The following is a 24552-nucleotide window of genomic DNA, read 5'->3' on the forward strand; positions in this document are numbered from 1 at the left end:
CTGTGGCACGCGTGCCTAGGGTTGCCAACTCCTGCTGTAACTGGACTGAACTTCAGTTGGAAGAACTGAGATAATCCATCCACAATACGAGGTTAGTTATCGACATACTGCTGCATGGGCTGAGCTGTAGTTACATCGTAAGGTTTTAAAAACTGAGCTTAGCAGTAATAAAAACCGAGAGAGGCCGGCAGTGATCACAGACTGTTTTTAGGGCCTTGTTGAGATTAAATGGAACAAGATACAAAGCATTACAACATGTAAAAAACACAACAGCCTTATTAAAGGCAGAGTAGTTTGGGCCCGGAAGCAGGACTCATTACGTCATCACTTAAAGACCGAATAGAGTCACTCTATTAAACATTTTAGCTACAATTCCATAAAAAACATGCCTCATTTGTAAAGAATTCAGTCTAATCTGTCTGTGGGTCACGCAGTGTTACTATAAAATCTGCTTAGACTGGATTTCTGTTCTGAGTGTATGATCCTGGTCACACTGATACCAAGTGTTAAGAAAGACATCTCCTTCTCCAAGAGTTTCTGCTCTAGGAAATAGAACCACAAACGTCAGACCAACTGCTTTTGGTACTTGCCAACAGGCAGACGATCAAAGCGATCAGTGGAAGATCAAAATTAGCAGCCTACCAGAGTTGCAGTCATCTCCAGCATATCCATCCTGACAGACGCAGAAGCCCTCCTTGCAGATTCCCTTCTTGCTGCAGTTGTTTGCACAGTAGACGAGCGAGCAGTCCTCTCCCACATACCCAGGCCGGCACTGGCACGTCCCGTTTATGCACAGCCCCTGGTCCGAGCAGTCATTGAGGCACCTTCCGACCATGCAGTCTTCACCTGTGAACGACTCCTCACAAACGCACTCCCCATCGATGCACAATCCGCGGCCAGAGCAGTCCGAAGGGCAGCGCGGCTCCGAACAGTTGTCACCTCCAAAGTCACGGTCGCACACGCACTCCCCTTCAACACACACCCCTTGACCGGAGCAGTCATTTGGGCAGCGAGGCTCGGAGCAGTTTTTGCCGGTCCACCCTTCCTCGCAGATGCAGCTGCACATATCGAAGCTGAAGCTGCCGTGGTTGCTGCAGCCTGGGACAAAGTCCAAACGGCCTGAAAAGACAGATTGAATCGCTGAGTACTTGATTCAAGTACAAAACCTCCCACACACACATCTTTAAAGCGGGAGTTTGAAAAGTTAGGGTCACATTACTTTGTGCATTTTGTGATACCTACCTCAAGTAACCACCATGAAAAACATAGCATATTTGAAGAAACATATCAATTCAGTATAGAATAAAAAGTAACAACCAATCAGTTATCATTTAGTCAATGTTGTCAAACAGCCCTGATTAAAGAAACAGTAGTTAAATCTAAAATACTCCAACTTTTTCTACTTTGCCTTTCCCATCCTCCCATTGCTCTCGCAGGCTAAACATTTCATCCTCTTTCTGATTCTGATCGTGACTGCTGGAGATAATCATATTCTCACAGTGGAGATGGAGCGTTTTCAGAAAATATTTGACGGGGGGGATGGTGTCAATGGAGCAAATCCTTTAGCCATAATAAATTCTGTAACTCTATCAGTTGCAGTCCCCTCATATTATAATGGCAGCATCTCTTGAATAGACAACAAATTTTTGCCAGTAACAAAGGTTTCTTCACACATTTCAGACTGTGAGCAAGACAAAAAGAGGAAGAAGAAGAAGAAGAAAACCCACCTTCCAGCATCAATATTTTACTGGCGTCTGTCTTTTCTTTTCTGCCTGGTTTACAGTTCATGTAATTCTTTTCATAACGCAGTCTTATTTCTTTGCATTTTTGCCTCAAAAAGCTCTCTGCAACACCACGGTCTGTTTGTACAGATGCTGAGGGGATTTATAGACAAAAACTACATTCTACAAGTTTGTCTATAGTATTTGTTGTCAGTGTTAAACAGTACTCACCAATGGCCGAGCTCTCCCCGCAGCATCCGGATCCACACTGAGCTCTGAGCATGGAAACCTCTCTCTCTAGCATCTCCACCCTGGTGGCAAGCTGCTGGATTGTGGCCGTTGCTGGACAACCGCACGCTGCTTTGGGGATATTGATGCGGTGTGTAAATGTCACCTAAACAAGGAGAAAATTTTTATAACTAAGTGCATCCATTAGATAAAAGAGTCACCATGAAGTAGAAATGCATCTTTATATAACATCTTGAGGAAATCCCGAGTATATGCACACACAAATATCTCCTTTCAAGGTGTTTTTATTACACAACCAAGAGGTGCTTAGAAACATTATCATTCATTGGGAGTCGTGCTCATGGCTTCCACAGATAGCTCTGTGATTCACCCTTTTAGCTCTGTTTTTGTGCTACTCTCTCCTGATGTAAATAGCTGTCTCTTTAGCTGCAAAAAAGTCTCTGCTGTATTCACCAGATAGTTGCCAGCTCTGCTGTTTAATGCTGAGCAGGTAGAGTGGGTTTTTAGAGCTTTATTCCCCAAAAACAGTTGCCTGCTGCAGCAAAAAATCAATGCTATGAGAATGACGGGAGCTTACCAAAAAAGTTGTTGGCCAAATCGCTAGAAGATAAGCTAGACTAGCTATAAGCTCTGTAAACCCAGGGAAGCTGTGGATTTGGGTGATAATTCTCTGTAGGTTTATCACTCTGAGCTGCCGTGTTCACATTATGAAATGTTTTTTCACATTGTCACGTTCTCATTCTAGCACTTTAAACTTCTAATTATTTATAATGGATGAGTCGGCAAAGACTGTTGAGCTGCATTTCATGCTCCAAAGCCTGAAATAGCACTAATTATATGACTTCTTACCTTGTGTGTGCTTGTGTAGATTATAAAGCTTTAGAGGTGTCCAGGTGAGACGTAAATGAAGGCCACATTTAAAGGACAGATACAGATAGGGAACAGATCCATCGTGACAAAGTTATTAATGTCTGGCCATCTATTTTTTTCCCTTACATTCCTAGAGTTTCTCAACAACCCCCTTCTTTTTCTTTATTAGCATTGCCATTTAATTACTTTAATTAACTTAAATAATTAACTATATATATATGTATATTAATTCATTTATTTTATTCCAATCTTAGGATTATGATCATTTTTATCATAGATGACATTGTTGTTGTTATTAGTACTCATTCATCCTTAACCCATCTTGGTCATGTGTGATGTAATTAATCACACTCACACAGCCTTGAGTGTAGTATGCGTCACACTCTTTTACACGGCAGTTATCCTACCATCTACCCCCCTTCTATCCTGTTTGTTTTGGCTTTGTCATGCTTTCTTTGTATGTTCATGTCTTGTGATGTTGTTGATCTGTTTTTGTAAATAAAGCCGTTTTAAGCTGTAGTGCTCGCTGTCTGGATCCAGCTTCTTTTCACCCACCGAGACCATCTACATCCTAACCACCTGTCCCTCGCGCTCTCCATTACCAGAATCTCACTGCAGAACAATAGTTTTCAGTTTGACAGTTTCACTTTGACTGGATTTGTCAAACCCAGTTTAAAAGAAGAACAACAAAACCCAGACAGAGAAGCGGAGGATTATGTGCCCAGATACAATTTAAAATTCACCTGTTTGCACTCTTGTTGGAGAGCGCTGAATCGTAATAAAGGGAACTATTAAGGTTCTGTCTCACATTAACTGTTACAACTGGATTGTCATTAAACAGGACATAGTTTAAAGTAATGAGGTTGGCATATACACTACGTAATCCCTGTGAGTCAAATGCTTTGGCTTCATGCTAAACATTCATGGCAGTTTTTTTATTCCTAACCTGAATCTGAAGAGAGGTGGTAACTTTAATAAGGTCATCTCAGAAAGAAGCCCAACTTACCTGCTGTTCAGCTTTATTATTTACAAGGGGTAGCCAATCAGGAAAATACTGCCTAAAAGGAGGGCGACCTTACAGGGAGAGGAGCTACAATCAGGGGCTGCAACAAGGCCCAGTATGAGATAAACAGAGATTTTTTTGATTGCTTTTTTGTTTTAATTAACTCTGGCAAAAACGTCCCCATGAAACTCTTTCGTATCATATCTTTTCACATTAGATCATTTAATTCAACCCAAGAAGTCTCTTCACGTCTCGTAGCTCTTCCAAAATTTTAATGCTAATTACACACAAATAAAAGACTGTTGAAGCACCCACCTGGCTCTCAGCATCCAGTGTTTGCTCTGTGTATTCTGTTGCTCCATTTGGATCCACTGGACCCTCTACAGAAGGTCTGGATCCCAACTCAGCACGAGAACCTATGATAGTAAAAAGAACAAGTCTCAAAAACTTCTTAAAGGCTTGTGTGTGTATGTGTGTGTGTGTGTGTGTGTGTGTGTGCGCGCGCACGCGCAGGACCAGAAATCGATCCTCACCGTCCCCTGGGCCTGATGGTGCAGAGGTGTCCAAGTCAACAGAGCATAGAGACTCCAAGGGTACGTTAATGTTATAGACGTGGTTAAAGACCAAAGGTTGCTCCCGCAGGGTCTGGTTGGCTGATAAGTCGGAGGGGGGCAGATCCCCCCCTGGGGTCTGCCTCCTCACTCTGGTGGTACGAACCAGCCTGTTGTCTCCTGATGGAGCAGCATGAGCGGCACCCTGGAGTGAGACACAAAATGAAACAAAAAAATAAAAACCAGGACACGTGGTTTGTACTCAGAGGCTTCCAATTGTTTTTTTCTAATACCTTCTGTTTACAAAATGATAGAGTGAAAACTCAGAGGAACCCAGGGGACACAAAACAAGATGACACTAATATACAGTATATGAAAGATTTTCTCACTGGCTGCAACACTGACAAAACAATTTTCACATGAAAAAATTGGGTCATTTTCAAAATTCTGTGGTGACAGTTTAGTGTTTTCAGCTTGCACTCCCGGCGTGTGAGGTAGAGAATTTGGAGAATTACTGACATTTAATAAAGAAGTAATATTTGAAGCAGAAAGGGAATGATAAGTAAAAAAATACAGCCTGAAGCAGGTACATTTGAACTCTACTGGATGAGCTCTTAGTATAGAGTAACTGCACCTATCTACACAATTAACTGTTTGTTAAACTCATTCCCTCACTAGCACAGCAAATGGTACAGTATGTAGCATATATTTCTCAAAATGTTTCCACATGGCACAGTAGCTGTACACCTGTATATATTCTGCTGTAGCAAATTAATCAATAAACTAATATTTTTGTCAGTGCTATCACACTGGATTAGCTATAGCTTGATAATATAGAATTTTTAGGATTTCACTAACATCTGTTATCAGCTGGTAGTTGTGGCGATTTGCCAACAGGCAGGTTGCAAAGTGTTCTCTGGTGGCCTAACTGCAACAGCAACACGTTGTAACATATTGGCAAATAGCTAATAGTGGCCAGTAATATTGGCCCACAATAACTGGTTAAATACAGACTACATGTTAGTAAGCTTTTGGTGATTACTTTTCTATCTATAGTTTATTTCAACTTGACCATTATTTAAGAGTCACAGAGTGCATTTGCCAAAAGCATAGACACTTCTCAGAAAAGTGTATTCATCTATCTGCTTGTTAAGTGGTGGCACATCAGCCCCAGTCCAAGTCAGCTATACGTTGACTGAGGCTGTCTTCGTAAAATGTTACATGTTCCCTGCGCTATAGTGTTTATATTAGCCTAATGATAGCTCTGCAGCTAGCCACTAGGTATCATTATATGTAAACTTGCCCAACCACTAACCCTGCTATTTAGTCTTTTGTCTTTGTTTACATCCAAACTTGTAGAAGAGCTGTACATTTTAGCTTTTTAGGAACACCAACGGTCAGAACATGGTGTATTATCTTTGTACTGAAACTAGCAAGCTAACGTCCTGCTAACTAAAACTCCTAAATCCTCTTTTTCATCGATGCTGTTAAAATTTATTGTTACACCTGGCAGAACAGCCACACTGATGATTTTATTGAAGTTGAAAGAATTTGGACCACTTTCCCAGTGCCTCAGTATCTCGGTTATTACTGAACTGAAGGAGGGTTTGTACCCGGACATAGCTAATGATGTCAAACTTAACAAGTGGACAGAATTAAAAGAAAGCAAACTGTTTGACAAAACATATCTTGGTAATACAAATCAAACAGCTATTACTGGAACATGTCTTACATCTTTACTGAAGAATGATAGCAACATGTCTTAAGTTTTTTCCCCTTGGATACCTGTCCCATAATTCTATTTTATTCTATTCTGTTCTAAGTTAGTGAATGTGATCTCTGCCTATACAGCTTATTAGGGCTACCCTTCGAAAAACCAGCAATCTGTTCTAATGGTTGTCAAACCATATCTTTTTTGACATATAGTGAACTGTGAAAACTCATTGAGAGTACAGGGAAGGTTGTCAAATGTTGTCGAGTATGCCTACTTTTTACTTGACCATACCGGTTTAGCCTCATCCTTGAACACTGTATTGTGTTTGTAGCTCTCAAATAAATACAAAAAAGCGTTTTCTTTAAAAAGAAATCTGACAAAGGAAAAAAGATGTCAGTTACTAACTGGTGGAGAGAACATTAGCTTAATTAGGTAGCTAGCTGCAGATGTCAGGGACAGCTGTCACTGTCAAGGAAAAAAGAAAAAGAGGAGCTTGCTTTTGTCGCACTCTTTCTACCTCTTTCACTGAGAATTTCAACCTCTTTTTGTTGTTTATTACAGAAAACTGCACAAGTGTAACGGAGGAGCAGAAAGCTCGACAAACACAACATTAACTAAGACAGTCAACTGTGAAACTTTGAGTTTAATAACTGAAACAGTCTACTTTCTAGAAGAAACTGGAACAAACTGAAATACAAGCAGTCGAACTCATTATTTCTTCTCGATATTCAAACTGGCCAGGACAGGATTTCAGTGGATTTGTGCCCAGAATCAAGTGATTAACATTACTGCCAATAATAGTTCAGTGGAAATAAACAATGAATGAGAAAAAACAGTGCTACTCATTAAAAGAAAAAAACAAAACAGAAAACAGAACAAATAAAGAAACCAACAGGAATATTTCTTTTAATTCACCTGTAGAGTGAGAAACAGAGCCAAAACCAGGATCCAGCTTGCTGTGGGCACACTGGCCTGGTGATGCTGTCGTGCCATTGGCATGCCGGAGACAGCCCGAGTGAACAGTACCATCCACTGGAAACTGCGAAGGAGCAAAGAAGTAGAAGAGAAAGAAGTGAAGCAGGGAATCATTAAAAATTAGGTTTCAGGAAAAGAAAAGTATGGAATTACTCCTGTGTCTGTGCATCTCTCTGTCTGCTGTACGTGAGCGAATGGGTAGTTGTAGTACCTTCAGCTTATCCGCTGTAAATGATAAATAAATGCCTTTGATCTGATGTGAAATAATTGGCTTTATAGAGAAAAAGAAACTCTTCCGGGGATTATGGAGTCAGCTAAGAACCTTTGAATGGATTTCACTGTGCAATACCAAATATTTGATCTTCCCACTTGGGAGCAATACAGAAATATTGCTCAGGGAGAGGGTTGATAGATGGATTTCAGCAGAGACACGGTCTGAGTGATGCTGCTGTAATCCCCTCTCCGTTGAGCAGAAGAGGGAGAACGGGAAACTACTGGAATAAAAGCCGCACAGCTGATGCAGATGCTCGAAGCAAACTGTCAGATATCAGCAGGGACATGACAGAACTGAAGTTAAATTTTAAAGCTGCTAGTTTTGTCACAATAATAACACATTTTCATTTTATGCTCGACCGTAGATATTCGCACATTACCCCTAAGTTTTAACAGACATATGTGGTTAGTGGGGGCGAAAGGAAGGAGTTGAAAAAGAGTCTGTGTTGTCTGCATTCAAAAAACCTTTTATCACAACAATACAATCTCATGTTGGTGAAGCAGGCTATTGCTCTCAGCTGGCTCCTTTTGTGAGAGACAGATGGAAATGTTCTTATCGCACCTAACTGGCTCAGGCCTTTTTTTCTTCTTTTTTTTGATCATTTAGGGTGGAAATGTTGAAACATGAGTGTATTTGCACATAAATGAAAAACAGAGAGACCCCCAGTGCGTTTGAGCCAAGCATCTTTAAAGTTGTCTCATTCAGAGAAAATGATTTTTTTTTCTGGAATTAATGCATACGCAGTGTCTCAGACTATTTGCTTCTATACTGAAGATTAGTCACACAGTCACATATCTACCTGAGCACATCCTTCATTTTGTGACAGAGACAAAAAACCCTGAGTAGATGTGCAAGGGATTTTCTATATGTGTGGTGAAGATCTACACTCACACAAAGCACGACAGCGCACACAGTTTATCAAAACGGTTCCATAGGAGGAGAATGGTTGGTCATATGTTACCATTTCCAGCACGCCTCGCTCCACACTGTGCTTCTAGCACTTTTAAAAATGACTTTGGCCTTGCAGAAATTGACTTCCAACCAGCGCTCTTCACTTTATGGTGAAGAGATGGAACTTTTTTGTACTTTGAAACCTCCCTTCAAGCATGGAGCCACTGCTCGACAAGACTGGAGCCATTTAACTGGTGAATTCAGCACAGAAACGATGAGCATGAAGATGATGACAAAGTGAGATGAACAAAGCCAACTGGAACTGTCTTGTTCACAGCCATTAGCCAAAGATGGATGCCATTGGCGAGCTTCGGTGGACGGCGGACGCATTCTTAAAAGATGACAAATGGCATTACATATGTAGGGATTTCATTCAGTTCCTAAGAAAGGGAAGACAGGAAGCAGCTCTCGTGATCAACCTTTACCACGATGTTATAATATAAACAGCATGACTTGTTCTCTTCTCATTGTTTTTTCTCTTATTTGCAAAAGGCTCCTTATTTGTTGTATGTCTTTCCCTTTCTCTCTAACACAGTCTTTATGACATGTGTCAAGCAGTCCTGAAGTACTTGACCTGTGCAAGTCTTCCTCTCTGCATTTGCTTTTCTGTTTTTTTATTTGCTTTTGGTTTTTTTTTTAAAATTTGGACACATATAATTTTTGGATCATTTTGCAGTCGTATTCAATATAATATTTTGGCTTTTCTGGCAACTAATCAGATAATATACACTCACACTTTATACCTTGTCAATCCAGGTTTCAGAGCTTCCTATCAGCTCAAATCAATCTGGTCATTTCCTCTGACCTCTAACATCAAGAAGGCATATTCTTCCAGAGGACTGCTGCTAACTGGCTTTTATTGGGGAAATCGTTCGCAGGTCATCTTCACCATGTCTACAGGCCTAAATCCACTGAGTTGGTGCCATGCGATTGATTTATTAGACATTTGTGTTAAAAAAACAGATGAAGGCTTGTCCCTACTAAAGTGGCCAGCATACAATGATGAATCTGTATTGTGCCCGTAAAAATACGTGTCAACATATCAGACTGTTCAATGACACAGAAGGACAATGACACAGAAGTATCACAAAAATTTTCATTTCTCTTACTATAAACAAATAAGGTAGAGGTCTAGGGTGTGCATTCAGAGTTTCATCCTTCAAGGCAAATAGCAAACCCATATATATATTTTTTACGCTGGCAGTAATAAAACTTTGAAAGAGGTTCAAAGTCACAAGAGTATACTTCTGTTCCAGGGTCATGGTGCAAGCTGATGCCCACGAGCATTACCGCACAGACAAGGTTTTTCACGGAAGCTCAATTAAATACAGACCCACTCATTCACACTGAAGAGAATCGACATGCTTTAGGCGGTATAACAGGCTTAATTTACTCACTTTTTTCCAGGAGAGAGAACATATGCACTTAGAGAAGCAAACACAAAGCCACCCAGCAATGATACACATGCTTTCAAATCCACAATGCACTCACAGAAAGCCCCCGTATGCACAAGTACTCCAAAAAATGTTTGACAAATGTGTATATTTTCATGAAAACACACTTTATGTCAAATATAAAGTGTTTTTAATTCTTCTGTATAATAGAAGCCTAATGTAGAAGTTTAAAAAATATTTCTTCAGCTTCACAGGAAAATATGAGGGCATGTGCATGTAAGATCAAAGCCATTTCCTTACCACTAACTATTTCGTTCATCTAGGAGAATATAAATTTTATGGCTTTGAGGAAGCTCTGAAACAATGCTGTCACATCATGTATTACCTGGTGATTTTCTTCAGTGAAATTGGGTGAGTTCACCCCCTGCGAGGCTGAAATGAAACTGCCTGTTCCAATTATAATAAAAACCATCAGGGCACTTTATGCAATGTCACAAAGGAAAAGGTAAAATCAGCCTACACAAAGGAGGCCGCTACAAAATATCTAGCGCTATAAAATGAATCACAAAAGCCAGCAAGCTTATGAGTTTGATGTTAAAAAAAGTTGCTTTGATCTTGTCTTTCTAACTTTTTTCATCTCTGTTAGATTAAACTTCTCTCTGAGGTGAATATTTGAATCCTTGACAATATCTCTCCCTTTCATCCACAATGGGGTTTATGAGCAACCGAGTCAACATAAAAAGAGAACTGAATCTAAAAATGCATAGTGTAATTACACTGAGATACTTATCCCATTATTTAGAAACAGTCCTTTAATCATATTTAGTAGATATTGACGCTGGAGCTGGTAAATGGCAAAACTGTATCTTGGTTTTAAGACATAATAATCAAACTATGACACATATCAATATGTAGATGATGTAGATGATGTTTACAAAGGATTAATGAATACTGTAAAGCGGAATCATTAAATTATTATACAGAGTTAAGTGTATCTCACAGTTTCCAGACCAGCTGTTACCAGCAGTACATGACAAAATATCCCACCTTCAAAAAACATATTAAGTATTTTACTCAAGCAATGCAATACTGAAATATTCTTTGCATTTTTTGACATTAAATACGTCAGTCTTTTGATTGCATTCCACCGCACAGCTCCTGCTTGTGATGTTTTAGCATTTGATTGAAACTGTAACATGTGCTATGTATAGCATCTATTTGTATTTGCATGATAAATGGCTGCCAGTGGGTGGTACAGTTGGAGCAGTGCATAACACTTTCACCTCACAGCAAGAAGGTGTTGGGGCCTTACAGGTGCAATCTGTATGTTGTCCATGAGCCAGCATGATACTTCCCCATTTGCTTTGGTTTCCTCCCACAGACCAAAGACAGGATTGTTAATTTAAATGCTGATTCTAAATTGGCCAACAGTACAGATGTGCGAGTGTGTGGTTGTCTGTCTCTCTGTGTTAGCCCTGTGATGAAGTGTTAAAATGAAAATGGATGGATGGTAGCTGTGGGAATCTACCATTTTTAACATTTTGTGATATGCTGAGTACTGTAACAATATATACTACAATTTTTTTCCAACTGCTAATTATATCCTTAAAATTATATTTGTTAGTGTTACACTTCAGTTGTTTTTCTTTTTTTGAGTTGTGTAAAGCAACCATCACTGCCACTAAAACCTGCCATAAATGTTGTCATTTGACACTGTTTGTTACCAGCCTATTTTTGAATCAGGGACAAGCTGTTTCTGGTAATACAGCAATTAACACTGGTAAATAGTTACAGTCAATCGAGTCAAATCCCCTGGAGTTCCACTCATTGATAAAGACTCATTCAGCATTTATAAATTAGGCAGCGATCATTTACCAACCTTCGAAAATCTCTTTGAGAGTGGCCGCAGTCAGTCCAAGTCAGAGTGCAACTAGTTGCAGAAAGATTGCCTTCTACTAGATGTGATGAGCCCTTATAGTTGATGATCCTGTATCAATACAATATTGCCATGCAAAAAATTGCAATACTAACGATACATACCCCCCCACCCCCGACCCTACCCCCCACCCCAATACCTACTGGATGGATGGATGGATGGATGGATAGATATATGGAAATGTGAATGCCTGTTCTTAGCCTCTTATCCAATATCATCTTCAACAGGCTCCAGCATATCCAAGTTGCTACCCTGGCTGAATAGGCAGTGCAGAAAATATTGCAGGCTTAATGTTCGCTTGAGTGATGTGATAATCAATTTAGCACCTCTAGCCAGATTTCCACAAAGTGATACAAAACTTGGCCTTGTCAGTAGAAGTCTTCATCTTCTGAACCCAATCTCTACCCTTTTCACTAAAAATAGCATTTTGGATCTAATAAGATGTCCTGGGAAGATCACCAGCTGCTCCAACAGACTCGGAGAAGCCAAAGTAAAATCAGAGAATATCCACATACTCTCAAGTGAGCTAACAAAGGATCTCTCTCTCTCTCTGATATTAGCTCAAACGTTTACAATCTGTGCTATAGAACTCGATTTGTCACACAAGTTTCTACAATATTTACAATATACAGAACTGTTTTCATTACGAACCACTGAGGCATGGTTAATTAACTAAACCTATTTTTGTAACTCATCACTCATGAGTTTCGACTACAATAAAGGAAGTTTACTGCAGTGTTTTCCGTTGGGGCTACTGCAATTTGTGTTTGAAGACAGCAAGTCACTCAATCACAGTGTAAGGGTGTCAATGCTGCTTGGTGCCTTGATTAGGTAATGCTCATGCTTCTGATCACATTCTTACTTAAAAGCTTACTTAACCTCTTTTGTGTATTCCCCAGGTTTTAAAGGTGATCCTTTCAAATCTGAACATACATTATGTTTCTGTATGAGGATATTTCTCTTTTTTTTCTGGTTTTGCCACATGCGACAGAGCAGACAATGGAAACTGAACCATCCTGAGATGTATAAGGGAGCTTTATTTTGCTTTTCTGTGTCTCTCCTTGCTGTTTTCCTTAGATCTCTCTTAGTACTTTTTATTTTTTAAAAAGAAAAACTGCTGCACCACATGATGTTCACTGGCATTTATTCCAATGGCTCTGCTTAGATCACACCTCTTGCTGATTTTGGCTCTTATTCAAGCATTAATTGAACCTGTTGACCCAGCCACACTGAACGTATAATATATTCAGGTGCCGTTATATTATTCATCCTTTAGAGGAGCTTGCAGACCAAGTTAACAAGCATGTTTGTGTAATAGCATAGCCACTGACGGTAGGAGAAAGAAGACCCTTTGTTTTGTTTTTTTGAACTAGATCCTGATGTGACTGTGTCGTGACTCCCACAAAGTGTAATGTGTCAGAAAAGTTTTTATCTGACTAAGAAAGCTGGGACTTTCTTTCATCTATGAGGGAGCTTTTTTTTTTTTTTGCTTTTTATCCATTCACCTGTATGTCAGACTGTATTTCACACTGGTTAAATAACAAACCTGGGAATACTTAATAATTTTTTTTTTCGATGAGATATCAGTTGCTATAAAACCAAAGCCTATTGTTTCCTATTGTTTTACACATGAGGACATGATAAAAATAACATGATAAAAAAAACATAGCATGTTATTAAGAACTGTGCCAAAATGCAGAAGCAGTGTGTGAAAAAAACATGAGTACGTCCTTTCTGCGAAAGTAAAAGCAATACACTGAAAATCTAATGTTATGACAGCATAATTAGAAAAAGACTGAACTGTGTTGCCAGGAGAAAACCTCGTATCTAAGGGACCGAAACTAGCATCGCTGGCTAACACAGCTCATTGTTCGCTAGTGGTGCTAGTTTCAGTCATTATGCAAATGTGCAGTTTGAAAGTTTGGGAAAACCTGCAGTCAGCTGAGACTTAAGAAGTCACTTGGATGCCCTCTGTAATAGACATTCGTATTTGTTCTATATCTTTTTACTTATTTGAGCTACCCTACTAAGTCCTGATGTGCTCAACAGTGAGCATCCTGACCTCTCCAATGATATCTCATGTGTTTGGGTGGCCTCTTTTCTGACTCCAAACAGGAAGGAAATCACAAAAAAAGTTGAACTGAACAAAACATTTTTCCTTGGTTCTCAGAGAAGCTGGGCTGTGCCTAGTTTTTTTTTTTTTTTTACATGCTAACTCTTGACTTCTCTTTAGTTTCTGTTAATAATAATGATATATTGTTATATGTCGCGTCTTATTGTTCATCTGAAGTTCTTTATCATGCCCTGACATGTAAAAACTTAGAACTGAAAGACAGTGTAGTTTTTCATAGCAAATATTAGTTTTGTTAACAGGAATAGAAAACATATTTTTCTGATGACTATTTCGACCCACAGATTCATATCCATTTATTACACATGGAATTCAAATAAACAGTTTTGTACAAATGATAGTGAAACAACACATCGCCCAAGCCAGTACAGTAGCTTAAGAATGAGCTGTTGCTATATTTGGGTAGTTGCAGTAGGTAGTTGCAAACACTCGGCTGTACTTTTCCCAAGGATTATTATTGCTGTTGTTTGGTCATTCAAACTGCAGATATTTTTTTAAAAAACATATTGTGCTTAATATTGAACTTTGATGTCAACAGACTCACACAGAGTCCTGCAGTGCTGTACAGCCTATTCTTAGTTTACACTGGAGGTGTGAAAACCTGTCTTTCTATGTGAGCAACAAAAAACACAACAGGTTGTTATTACCGCAACAGTATCAACAGCCGCTGTAAGCGCTACTCCCTGCCTCATCCATTATGATTCCCTCACCGCGGATGAGTGAACCGAGCCATGAATTGTGCGAGTGTTGTGCTTGTAGCTCTTTACTGAACGGATAGCAAAATTTACAACAACTCGTGGCGTTCTCGCTCCCGTGGGTTTTCTCTTAAAACATGTTGCACCACCTGCATTTACACTTGAGCGCCTTGTAAGGTTCTGGATGAACCCACTTTTTTCATAATTTATCTACATACCAGTTATTATTTTAGGGGGAAAAGTGAAAGATTTGAAGAAGATGAAGTATTAGAAACTATAAGAACACAAGGGAAAAGGGGGGGAGAGTGTGCACAGAAAGAAATAGCATGCTACAAAAATAACAAGATGTAATTACAGACAGGAGTGAAAGTAAAATGATTACAGGGATGTAATAATGAAATAAAACAAAACATGAGAACCAACAGAAGACGGTTCAAGAGATATGAAAAAGAAAGTTGAAGAGAAGGAGCACGCAGCTGAACAAGCCTCTCTCATCCAGCCAGCTGCACCATGAAACGGGAAGCAGCCACTGAATGCATCACTTCCCACACTCCCCTCACGATCATAGAGTCTTTCAGAAAAAAAAAATGTGTGTGTAGGTGTGTGTATCTGTTTGTTTTAGCAGTTAGGGACCCACAGGAGATTAACATCCCTGTTGGATTATGGAAGGGATGCGTACTGGAAAGCTTCATTAACTCTGAATGTGTGGGTGTGTGTGTGTGTGTGTGTGTGTGTGTGTGTGTGTGTGTGTGTGTGTGTGTGTGTGTGTGTGTGTGTGTGTCTGCCGCTCTCGTTCCATGGCCATGGGGCTTTTTAGACTGTTGCCTCCTGAATAAGTGTTTGCTGTCTGCCCTGTATGTCTCAATCTGTGCATGTGGTCTCCTTCGTCTGTGGAAGCCTCCGGGGCTTCACGAGAACAGATAAATCAGCCCTGGGAGCAGTTGACTGTCACTATCCCTTTACAGCTGTCCAGAGGAGGACAGTGAAAGTGTTTATGAAGCAATCGCCTTCTGTAATCCAGCCCTGGTGATCTCTGGGGCCTCCCTAGCTTATAAGACACAGAGACTCATCGGCGTAGAGAGACACTGTGATCAAGCCCTCCTCTGCTTTAAGGTGCAGCAGACTGGATGCTAGACTCAGGCCTGAACTGCTATCAGGGGGCACAACACATCCATCTGCTGAAATGTTGCCGGTGCTCTTCAGTAACACACCGCTACATTACAACATGGAGTCGGTGAGGAGAGGATGAAGGCGACAACGTTTTTTCCCCCCCGACTTTTCTCCCCCTCATGATTTTATTCACCTCATTCAGAAAAATCACCTTTGCTCTATCCCGGTCCATCTCCTCTTTTTTGCTTCTCTCGTTTTTTATTATCTCCAGTTGTCACTTTCACCATCTTCTTTTATCTCACTAACAGGGATTTCATTTTCTCTCTTTCTCTGAGGATTTTCTTTATCCCTGAAAGTCATTTCTTCCACACTGTGAAGTAATTCCATTCGTCCGGAGATGCTGATTTTCAGACTGAAAGCCACATGCTGTAGAGATGGAAAAACTGACATTTCTCTCCTCTGCCATCATTTATTTCTTACTCTCTTTTTCTGGAAGAACCCCTGTTATCCCCTCCTGGCTAACCCTATGGAAGTAAAGCCACAACTTCCATTTGCACAGGTTAATGTGCAGCCACCTCAACATGAACATAAAACCAATACCATGCTTTCTTGCGTGGGTGATCGCTCATTTTCTCTCTCTCCCATCGCTCGCATTCCTTTATTCCTTCTCCATCCTCGCATCTGCTTCTTTCTCCCAGTGTCTTTCTCTCTCAGTCTCCCTGCTTCCCTACCTTCTAAATTGGACTCAGGCAACATCACGATGCTTTTCTCATTATTCCCATCACTCTGGCCAAATTGCCTTGTCTTTCAGGACCATTGGGCTCTGTTCATTGGCTGTTCCTGCAACCAGTCTTTCCCCCATTTCAGGGCTGTTTCAGAGCAAAGATGGGACCAAGAAATGGATTCAATTCTACAGCAAATAATACAACCTCAGGCCACTGATGACTGTGTGCTCCACACTGCACACAGTGATCCATTTATCAAGGAACGTGTAAACAAATGTTCACAGGAAGAACTGTGATAACATGCAGTGAAGAAAGAACTGCTGCACAGTGGTTGTTCATCTGAAAGAAGTTTCTTTAATCTGTGTCTTTCAGTCTTTCACTAATTTGTTTCTCCTAATTAATAACTTTCAGCCAAACATATGGCCAGTACAACAACAATAGGCCAAGCAGAAATCCCAGCAAGACTTTACTCAGAAAAAAAGACATAGAAGTGCGAGACGAACATTTAGCATTTGAGGTGCCAGTCTGTGATAGGTGACGTGTGCTACATGAATTAAGGATGGGCGTGTTCCACTATTGCCAGCTTTTGTCATAATTTAGAGTGTACACCTGAATGATTAAATTCAACTAATGTCGATAGATGAGAATTAACAGACCAGACAACATTGTTTGAGTTCCTAGAGGACTCAGGGTAGTCTTCTGCTGTTGTGGTCTATCTGCTTCAGGATCGATATGTGGTCCATTCAGAGATACTCTTCTGCATACCTTGGGAATAACGAGTGGTTATTTGAGTTCCTGTTGCCTTCCTATCAGCTCAAAGTAATCTGACCAATCTCCTCTGATCTCTTCCATCAACATTTTTCTTTTTCGGATCCATTCTCTGTAAACCCTAGTGATGGTTTAAGTGACTTTGAACCATGCTATGTTGGAAATTAGTGGAATGAGCTTTCTTCCCTGTTCTGCTGCTCATATTTAAATCCAGCAGGTCATTCTGACCATGCCTACTCGCCTCAAATGAGTTGGTGCCATGTGATTGGATAATTGGCCGTGAGTGTATGTACCCCATCTAGACTCCTTTTGTATTTAGCTTATATTCAAACGTCGAATTGTCTTCTCTCAGTTGTTCAGTGCTGGTAGAAAAATAGTTTGTCTCACAAATGAGACAAATTTGCACAGTTTGACAGAAAATGAGACAAACTGCAACAAAAGATAAATCCTGAAACAGAGATAAAAAGAGAACATTCATAATGACAAAAAAAGAAAAAATCAGGCAGATAAACAGTGGAAGAAAAACACAAGCACAGAGTCGGTGAGGAGAAACCAGATAAAAAATAAATAAATAAATGCTGCATAGAGACAAGAGAACACGAGAGAGATTCAGAAAGAGGGCACGGGGGACAGATTGAGCTAAATGGACAGAATGGACGGGTGGACGAGTGTGAGAGGAGAGTTAAAAAATTTAGAGTGAAGGAAAATGCTTAAGTCCTTTTGAGTTCAGTCAGCTGTGAGTCGGGAGAATGAAAAAGACTTCTTTTTCTCTTTCACTGTCTGCTGCAGCCGAATACCCACTTCTCCTCTATTCTGCCCTGATACAATACATGGCTTTTAGCAAATTCATTTTCCATCTCAGGGCTGCCCACTGCACATTTTTGAAAAGAAATAATCATTTATTAAATAAAAGAAAATACATAAGGGCAGAAAACATAAATATACCAAGCCAAAAGCTGCCATGCCGTATTTTGAGGGGTATTTTATGCATGCTAGGTGTATATTCTCTTTCGAAAGCAGCACTCATTTACATTTTATCACTCTTCTATGTGGGACCTGCACAAAACACATCAAACAGCCTGTCATTGCCTGAGTCCGACATGCATTTGTACTCCTCTGCCTCTCTTTCCCTCCCTTTTCACTCAATTCCCTTTCACTATCTTTTTACTCAGGCATGACCTAAAACAAAAAAAAAAATGGACAAAAAAAAAAAAACATCAAAAACCTCCAGCCTGTCACCTGATGAGCTGTCATCGTCTGCTTGTCCAATTCCCTTCTTTTCTAGTAAGCCATTTCTCTCCTTTCATCTTCCCCTTTCAAAGGCTTTTGTTTCTTGTGGGGACAGAAATGACAAACACTTTCTGCTGTACCTTTCATATACAGTAAATAGGTGGGGAAAAAAGTCATACTCCTCCCACCTGTGCTATCTGTTTCTCGCTCGCTCTCTCTCCTGTGATTTAAGGTGGGTTGAAACGCGACACAAAACGCAGCAACAATCCAATATCATAAGCTGTGCAGAGACGATAAAGCAGCTATGAGGGATCAGAAGGATTGACACGTTCTTCTGTTGCAGCTGTCTGCTCGATGCCATGACAGCGAGGGAAGAAGTGCTCCTGGCGCTCACTAGGGATTGGATTCAATTACTAAATAAATAGCTCAATGGCGGAGAGCCACAATAAGTGGTTGCTTTAACGCCGAAATAGTATTATGTTTCATTATTATGACTATCTGCTTGTATTTGTGCAGGCATTGTCATACTTTAATAAAAACCTGTTTCTAAATGTAGTGAAGGCATTAAAATGGAGAATGTTTCATGCTAAAGCAGGCTTATCAATGACACTGTGATTTTACGCTTCATTCTTGTTTAGTTTAGTAATATTTTGTGGTAATACCTATGTAATCTGCTACACCTGTCACAATGAGCTGTGTGAAGAGTAGCGAAACCACAAGCAGATACTCTCGAGGCAGATGAAAAAAGTATTTATTGCTGATTAGTCCTAAAGAAACACAAAGTCTTTTGCTCTTTTGATGCATTATAGACACAAGATCAGAAAACAATGGAAATACACTACCACCAACACACAGTCATGTTAACGATACAGCAATGAACAAAGGAATGGCAGGAGTATTTACCCAAAGGTAACCAAGAACACAAACCTAAAGAACAGAATCAACATAACACAAAGGATATACAACTCTCAAACAGGAACTCCAATGAAACACATCAAATATAAAATCAAAACCCAGGACAATGGCCAAAAATGTCAGGCCTTAGGCTTTGCTATTTCTTTCTGAAAGGTTTTGGATTCTGCCTGTGAATAAATAAATAAACTACAATATAATCTACAGAAATATATTCAATACTAACAGCACAAAGAAAACTAGGCCCTGCACTGCAAAACAAGATTGACATACTCAGGTTATCTTTCGGTTATCTGGATTCACATACCCTAACAGTAAACCAGTTAACCAAGTGTTAACCCAGTGTTTCCTGATCTTGGTATACACACACTCACATAAAAAGGCTTGGCACTGGCAGTCACATTTATTAGTTCGCCGGCAACCGAGTGGATGATTTTACAGCAGAAGAGTAAATGATAATATTAAAGAAATATGAAGAGGTTACACACCGACTACAGAATGATAATAAAATAGCTGCGACAGATAAAAGACAAGCACTACCGTAGTAGTAGCAGCTTAGTGTTAAAACACTGTATGAATGTGTGCGCACTTTAAACATTTTAGTCAATAAGACTGGAAAAAAGCTACTGTATTACTGAAGCGTCGCTGATTTGAAGACAGGAAGCAAAGCTGTGTTAGCAAACTTGCATACTTTCAATTGAATATCACAACTATCATGGAGTCAAGAGAGAATCTGATGAGTTATAATATAGTATTAGTATACAGTATATAATCGTATTCTGTTCAATTAATGTTTAAATTTGCATAAGAGAGCTTTACCATTCAGTCTTTCAGCTGTAGTCTCAGTGGTGTTTAATGGTCTGACAGGAAGTAAAGAAAGAAATACAAAGACAGAATTTAAATCTAGCCTTAGTTTACGTGTGACTGATATAAAGCCCACGAGTTCAAATAGCTATCCTGATTTATGCATTAATGCTTATACAACAACAAAATTGTTGCAAACCGGGACAAAATAAGGAAAATCTTAAATAAAAGTCTGTATCTCTTACTGATGCTCATCCAGGAAACACAAAGACGTTTGATGCTATGAAAAAATGTATACACTCCTGCTATCCAGGTACAGCGGTCGGAGAAATCCTCCAGGAATTTTGGTAGTGTCGACTAGTCAGAAAGTGGTGGCTTCATATCTGCTGATCTCTAATCTGGAACCTAAACTGATCCGAAACAGGTTAGGTTTGCATCCTGAGTTACCATCAAAGGTTAAGAAGGCAAGCGAACATCATAGAGGAAGCACTTTTATGGAGGGAATTTGGGGTTTCTACCTATAGAATCAAAAATGCTGTAAGCAACTAAAAAACAAATAAATAAATAAATAAAATTAAGATCCCCTGCTGAAGTTGAGATTTATGAGTTTATAAAATTATATAGTATTATATTTATTGGAAACAATTATTTAGGTTTAAACCGTTTAGGTAAGAGATGCCCCAAGAACCTTGCATAACTGATTGTTTGTATTATTATTTTTATTATTATTATTATTAGTAGTAGTAGTAGTAGTAACAGTTGTAGTGGTAGTATTACCACTGGTAGTATTTTTGTGCTTTTTTTCCTTTGTTTAAATATGCACCATATAGTGGTTGCATCCATTTTCTATAGATACCACTCTTTATTATTTCTCTGTAAAAGGCTAACCTGGTCCAGTACTGACTTTGACTTCCAAATATAAATTATTAACCAAACTATAACTGGACTTGACTTTTAATACTGAGTCGGGTACCAACTGAGAGGAAAGACTGATAAGCCATTTTATTACTGGTCAATCTGAAGAGTTACAGACATAAAATGTAGATAAATCGTTTGATTGTCAAGTCCCTTGACAAATCAGTGCCATTGTTCAATATCTTCTGGTATAAATCTCCAAGGATTGCTTAAAGAAGCTGCTGGATTGACTTCATTCCTACCCCTCGTTAATAATCTCATCGATCTCTATGGTGCATTGCCAGAAATCTTACTCCTATTGAGAACTGGACCTTGCGTGCCTTTACTGGCTACCAGTACAATGAAGAAATTGTATTCATTACCCTTAAGCCACACCTTGGACTAGAGCCCAGCTGTATCTGAGCTTTTAAGTCCTTGTGAGTATAACCGTGGCTTGGGATCCTAAGGCAGTACTGATTTGGTCATTTCACGGTCTAGACAGAAGACTAAGAACTGTCAAGCTTTCTTCATCAGAACTGCAGAAAACTCTTTGAATAACATTTCTGATGAGATCAAGTCAAACTTTGTGTTTTGTTTTGATTTTTTGTGCTTTTGCAATTTAGAAATGATATAAATTCATATAAATAAAACAGACAAAGAAAAACAGAGCAAAACTTGCAAATCATTATCGTTATTAAGCTGCCATTTATAGGGTTTGTCTGGCATTTATTATGACTATAAATCACAGCGAAGAAGAGTCAGGTATCACAATCACAATCATATAATAAAGGAAATGTCAGTTTTTTTCTGCGGTAGGGACAAACTGTTAAGACATCCAGTATTGATCGAGCTTACACAAGGTCAAATTGAAGTTGCCTTCAGTATAGAGGAAGGTAAGGTCAGATTGAACGGGTCATCTCAGCTACATCTCTTTTCCAGGGCATCAGATTGTGATGCTTTGAGTTCCAGGAATAGCCTGGTGAGGAGAAGACACAAGGGTCCACTTCATTAGCAGAGAGCCTGTCACAGTGACAGACTGCTCGAAGTGTTTTACCAGCCTGGTCTTAACACAGCAAAAGCAGAAATAGAATAAAATCTCACAAGTAAGGGTACAGTTACAAAAGAAAAAAAGGTCTAGTTAAGGAACAGTAAGTAAATTGACATTCCTTTGGTATGAAACCTGTAATGATCTTAATTTATTTAATTTCTCCTTCCCCAGTGTTCAGTAAGAGCAGAAAAGTGCTACATAAACACCAGGCAATTTACATGTTTCTATTTTTACCAATGCAGCACTCTATGCTTGCGATCTTCTATGTTTATAGTTTGTAAATAAATATTTGTATATAACGGTTTTAAAGTTACATAAAAGATACCACAAGACCACACCGGTTTGTGTACTATGTTTTAAATATGCAGCACTTTCCCTGCAGGGTTCTCTGCAGGGTTATTTGACATTGATTCAAAGAAATATGAAACACAATAATCATTATTTTAAATTTTGAATTCCCACTGCTATTTTGCTTCAAACCAAAGTGTGTGTAGAGTTATTGATTTAATTTTTTTTCACTGTGTTGTATGTACTAGCCAAGAGCTTAGAGATTGCTATACCATGTAGATTGTATAAAGAAAACACCAGCAACCAACTTGGAAGAAATTTCTAAGGCTGTGCCCACCCACCTTTCAGAAAAAAACACATTTCTGTTGCTTGTGTTCATGATCTCATTATTTTGGTCATTACCCAGAACTTGTGACCACTGGTGAAGGTAGGGATTGTAGGTCAACAGGTAAATTAACAGATTCGCTTTTATGCTAGGTTCTTTTTTCACCACAACAGACCAATATTGTGTTCGGGTCAATGCAGACACTGCACCAATCTGTCTGTCAATTTCCAACTCTCCTTTCTAGTCACCTGTGAGCAAGATACTCATATACTTAAACTCCTCCACTTGGAGGAGCACTTTGTCTCTAACCCAGAGTGTGCACTTGTTTTCTTCTGCTAAGAATCATGGTCTCAGGCTTGAAGGTACCCACTGCTTCACACGCAGCTGTGAACTACTCCAATGTGAGGTGGAGACCACACTGAAGCTAAAAGAATCATGTCATCTGCAAAAAGCAGAGATAATATCCTACACCCACCAAGATGGAAAATCTAGAAAATCCGTCTATATAATTTATGAACAGAATTGGTGACAAGGGGGCTGCCAGAGTCCAACACTCACCAGGAACAAGTCTGAATCATTGCCAGCAATATAGTGCAAGCTCTCATGGCAGTTGACTGGAAAAGGCAAACTATGGGACAGACATTCCATACTCCCAAACCACCCGTCAAAGGATGCTCTGAGGGATGCGATGAAATGCCTTCTGTAAGTCCACAAAACACTTGGTAGACTGACTGGGTAAACTCCAATGTATGCATGAATATATTTGAGATGACAGAGCTGGTCCAGTGTTTCACAAAGGGGGAAAAAAATGTTTCTCTTGATTTCAAGGTTTGACTAATACATAGGCTCTCCTCTCCAGTACTTCTGTGTCGATCTTTCAAAGGAGGCTGAGGAGTGTGATCCTCCTATAACTGGAGCACACCCTCAGGTGTCCTTAAAGATGGGAACCACCACCTCAGTTTGCCAATTTGGAGGCACTGTCCCAAATCAACACATGCCATCGCAGAGGCATGTCAACCAGTATAGCATGACAACATCCAAGGTCTTTGGAAATTCAGGGACCCTGTCACCGAGGAGTTGTTTAACTACCTCATTGTCTTCATTCCCAATGATGGATGAGAAGCTTCCCCCGGCATTCCCCAACTCTGCTTTTTCTACACAAGAAAGTGGGACTGAAGGTATGCTCCAAGTATTCCTTCAACCAACCAAATGTATCCTCAGTTGAAGTGAGCAGCACCCCAGCTGGACTATACAATGTGTTAGAAGAGCTTGGCATTCCCCTCCTCAGTCTCTTAACGTTTTGCCAGAATTGCTTCAAGGCCATCTGACGGTCTTGATCCATCGTCTCACTGAACTCCACCCACACCCAAGTTTTTGTTTCAGCTACTGCCAGAGCAAGACTCCACTTAGCCTGCCAGTGCTGCTCTTTAAAAAAAAACAAAAACAAAAAAAACCACCAAAACAAAAAACTATGGAATAAATGTTTACCATACTTTAATAGTTTAGGTTAGTTTTATTAATTATCTATGATAGATATTAGGATTAAAATATTCATGTTAGTTATTTCTATGCAAAAAATAAAACTGCAACATCTGAGGTATGTATGTATATATAGTATGTTATATAGAATCCACATGCTAAGAGACATGTTTAAAAAGGTGCCAAAAACAAGTGAAGCTTTTGCAAAACCTAAAGTAAAGGCTTAGTTTTTTCAAAAGCAGAAACTTAATCAAAAATAAAACATTTGAAAGTCAAAGAAAGTCTAACAGATCCTCATCCAACCTTAACTAAAAACCAAAGAGGGGAGCTTAGAGGCTTAAGCATTATCCCAAAAAGCCTAAAGATTCAAAACATTCTGGGTCAACATTGCCACATGTAGCACCAACAACAAACTGAGTAGGGGAGACCGGGGATAGTTGTAACATTTTTGACATTTCTGTCTGTAAATTGAAGCTCTTTTAAGGTAGTGGATTCAAAATGTAAT

The 24552-nt window shown here is 39.5% G+C and overlaps 1 protein-coding gene across 3 annotated transcripts in view; it reads right to left on the minus strand.

The window, feature by feature from the left end:
- The window catches only part of tnr (tenascin R (restrictin, janusin)), a 198196-nt gene that overhangs the window by 70635 nt on the left and 103009 nt on the right, over positions 1 to 24552 (minus strand). For all 3 annotated transcript variants that reach the window (XM_014332926.2, XM_014332928.2, XM_014332924.2), the window contains exons 4-8: positions 7024 to 7147; positions 4377 to 4599; positions 4159 to 4259; positions 1953 to 2115; positions 643 to 1119 (exon numbers count right to left, since the gene is read on the minus strand). In XM_014332926.2, the coding sequence (XP_014188412.1) occupies positions 643 to 1119; positions 1953 to 2115; positions 4159 to 4259; positions 4377 to 4599; positions 7024 to 7137 (1078 nt within the window). In that variant the 5' untranslated portion in view covers positions 7138 to 7147. The remainder of the gene's footprint in view (positions 1 to 642; positions 1120 to 1952; positions 2116 to 4158; positions 4260 to 4376; positions 4600 to 7023; positions 7148 to 24552) is intronic.

This window comes from Haplochromis burtoni, unplaced genomic scaffold (genome assembly GCF_018398535.1).
Source record: "Haplochromis burtoni strain Fernald_Lab_line unplaced genomic scaffold, NCSU_Asbu1 Contig_3, whole genome shotgun sequence".
NCBI classification, from domain to species: Eukaryota; Metazoa; Chordata; class Actinopteri; order Cichliformes; family Cichlidae; genus Haplochromis; species Haplochromis burtoni.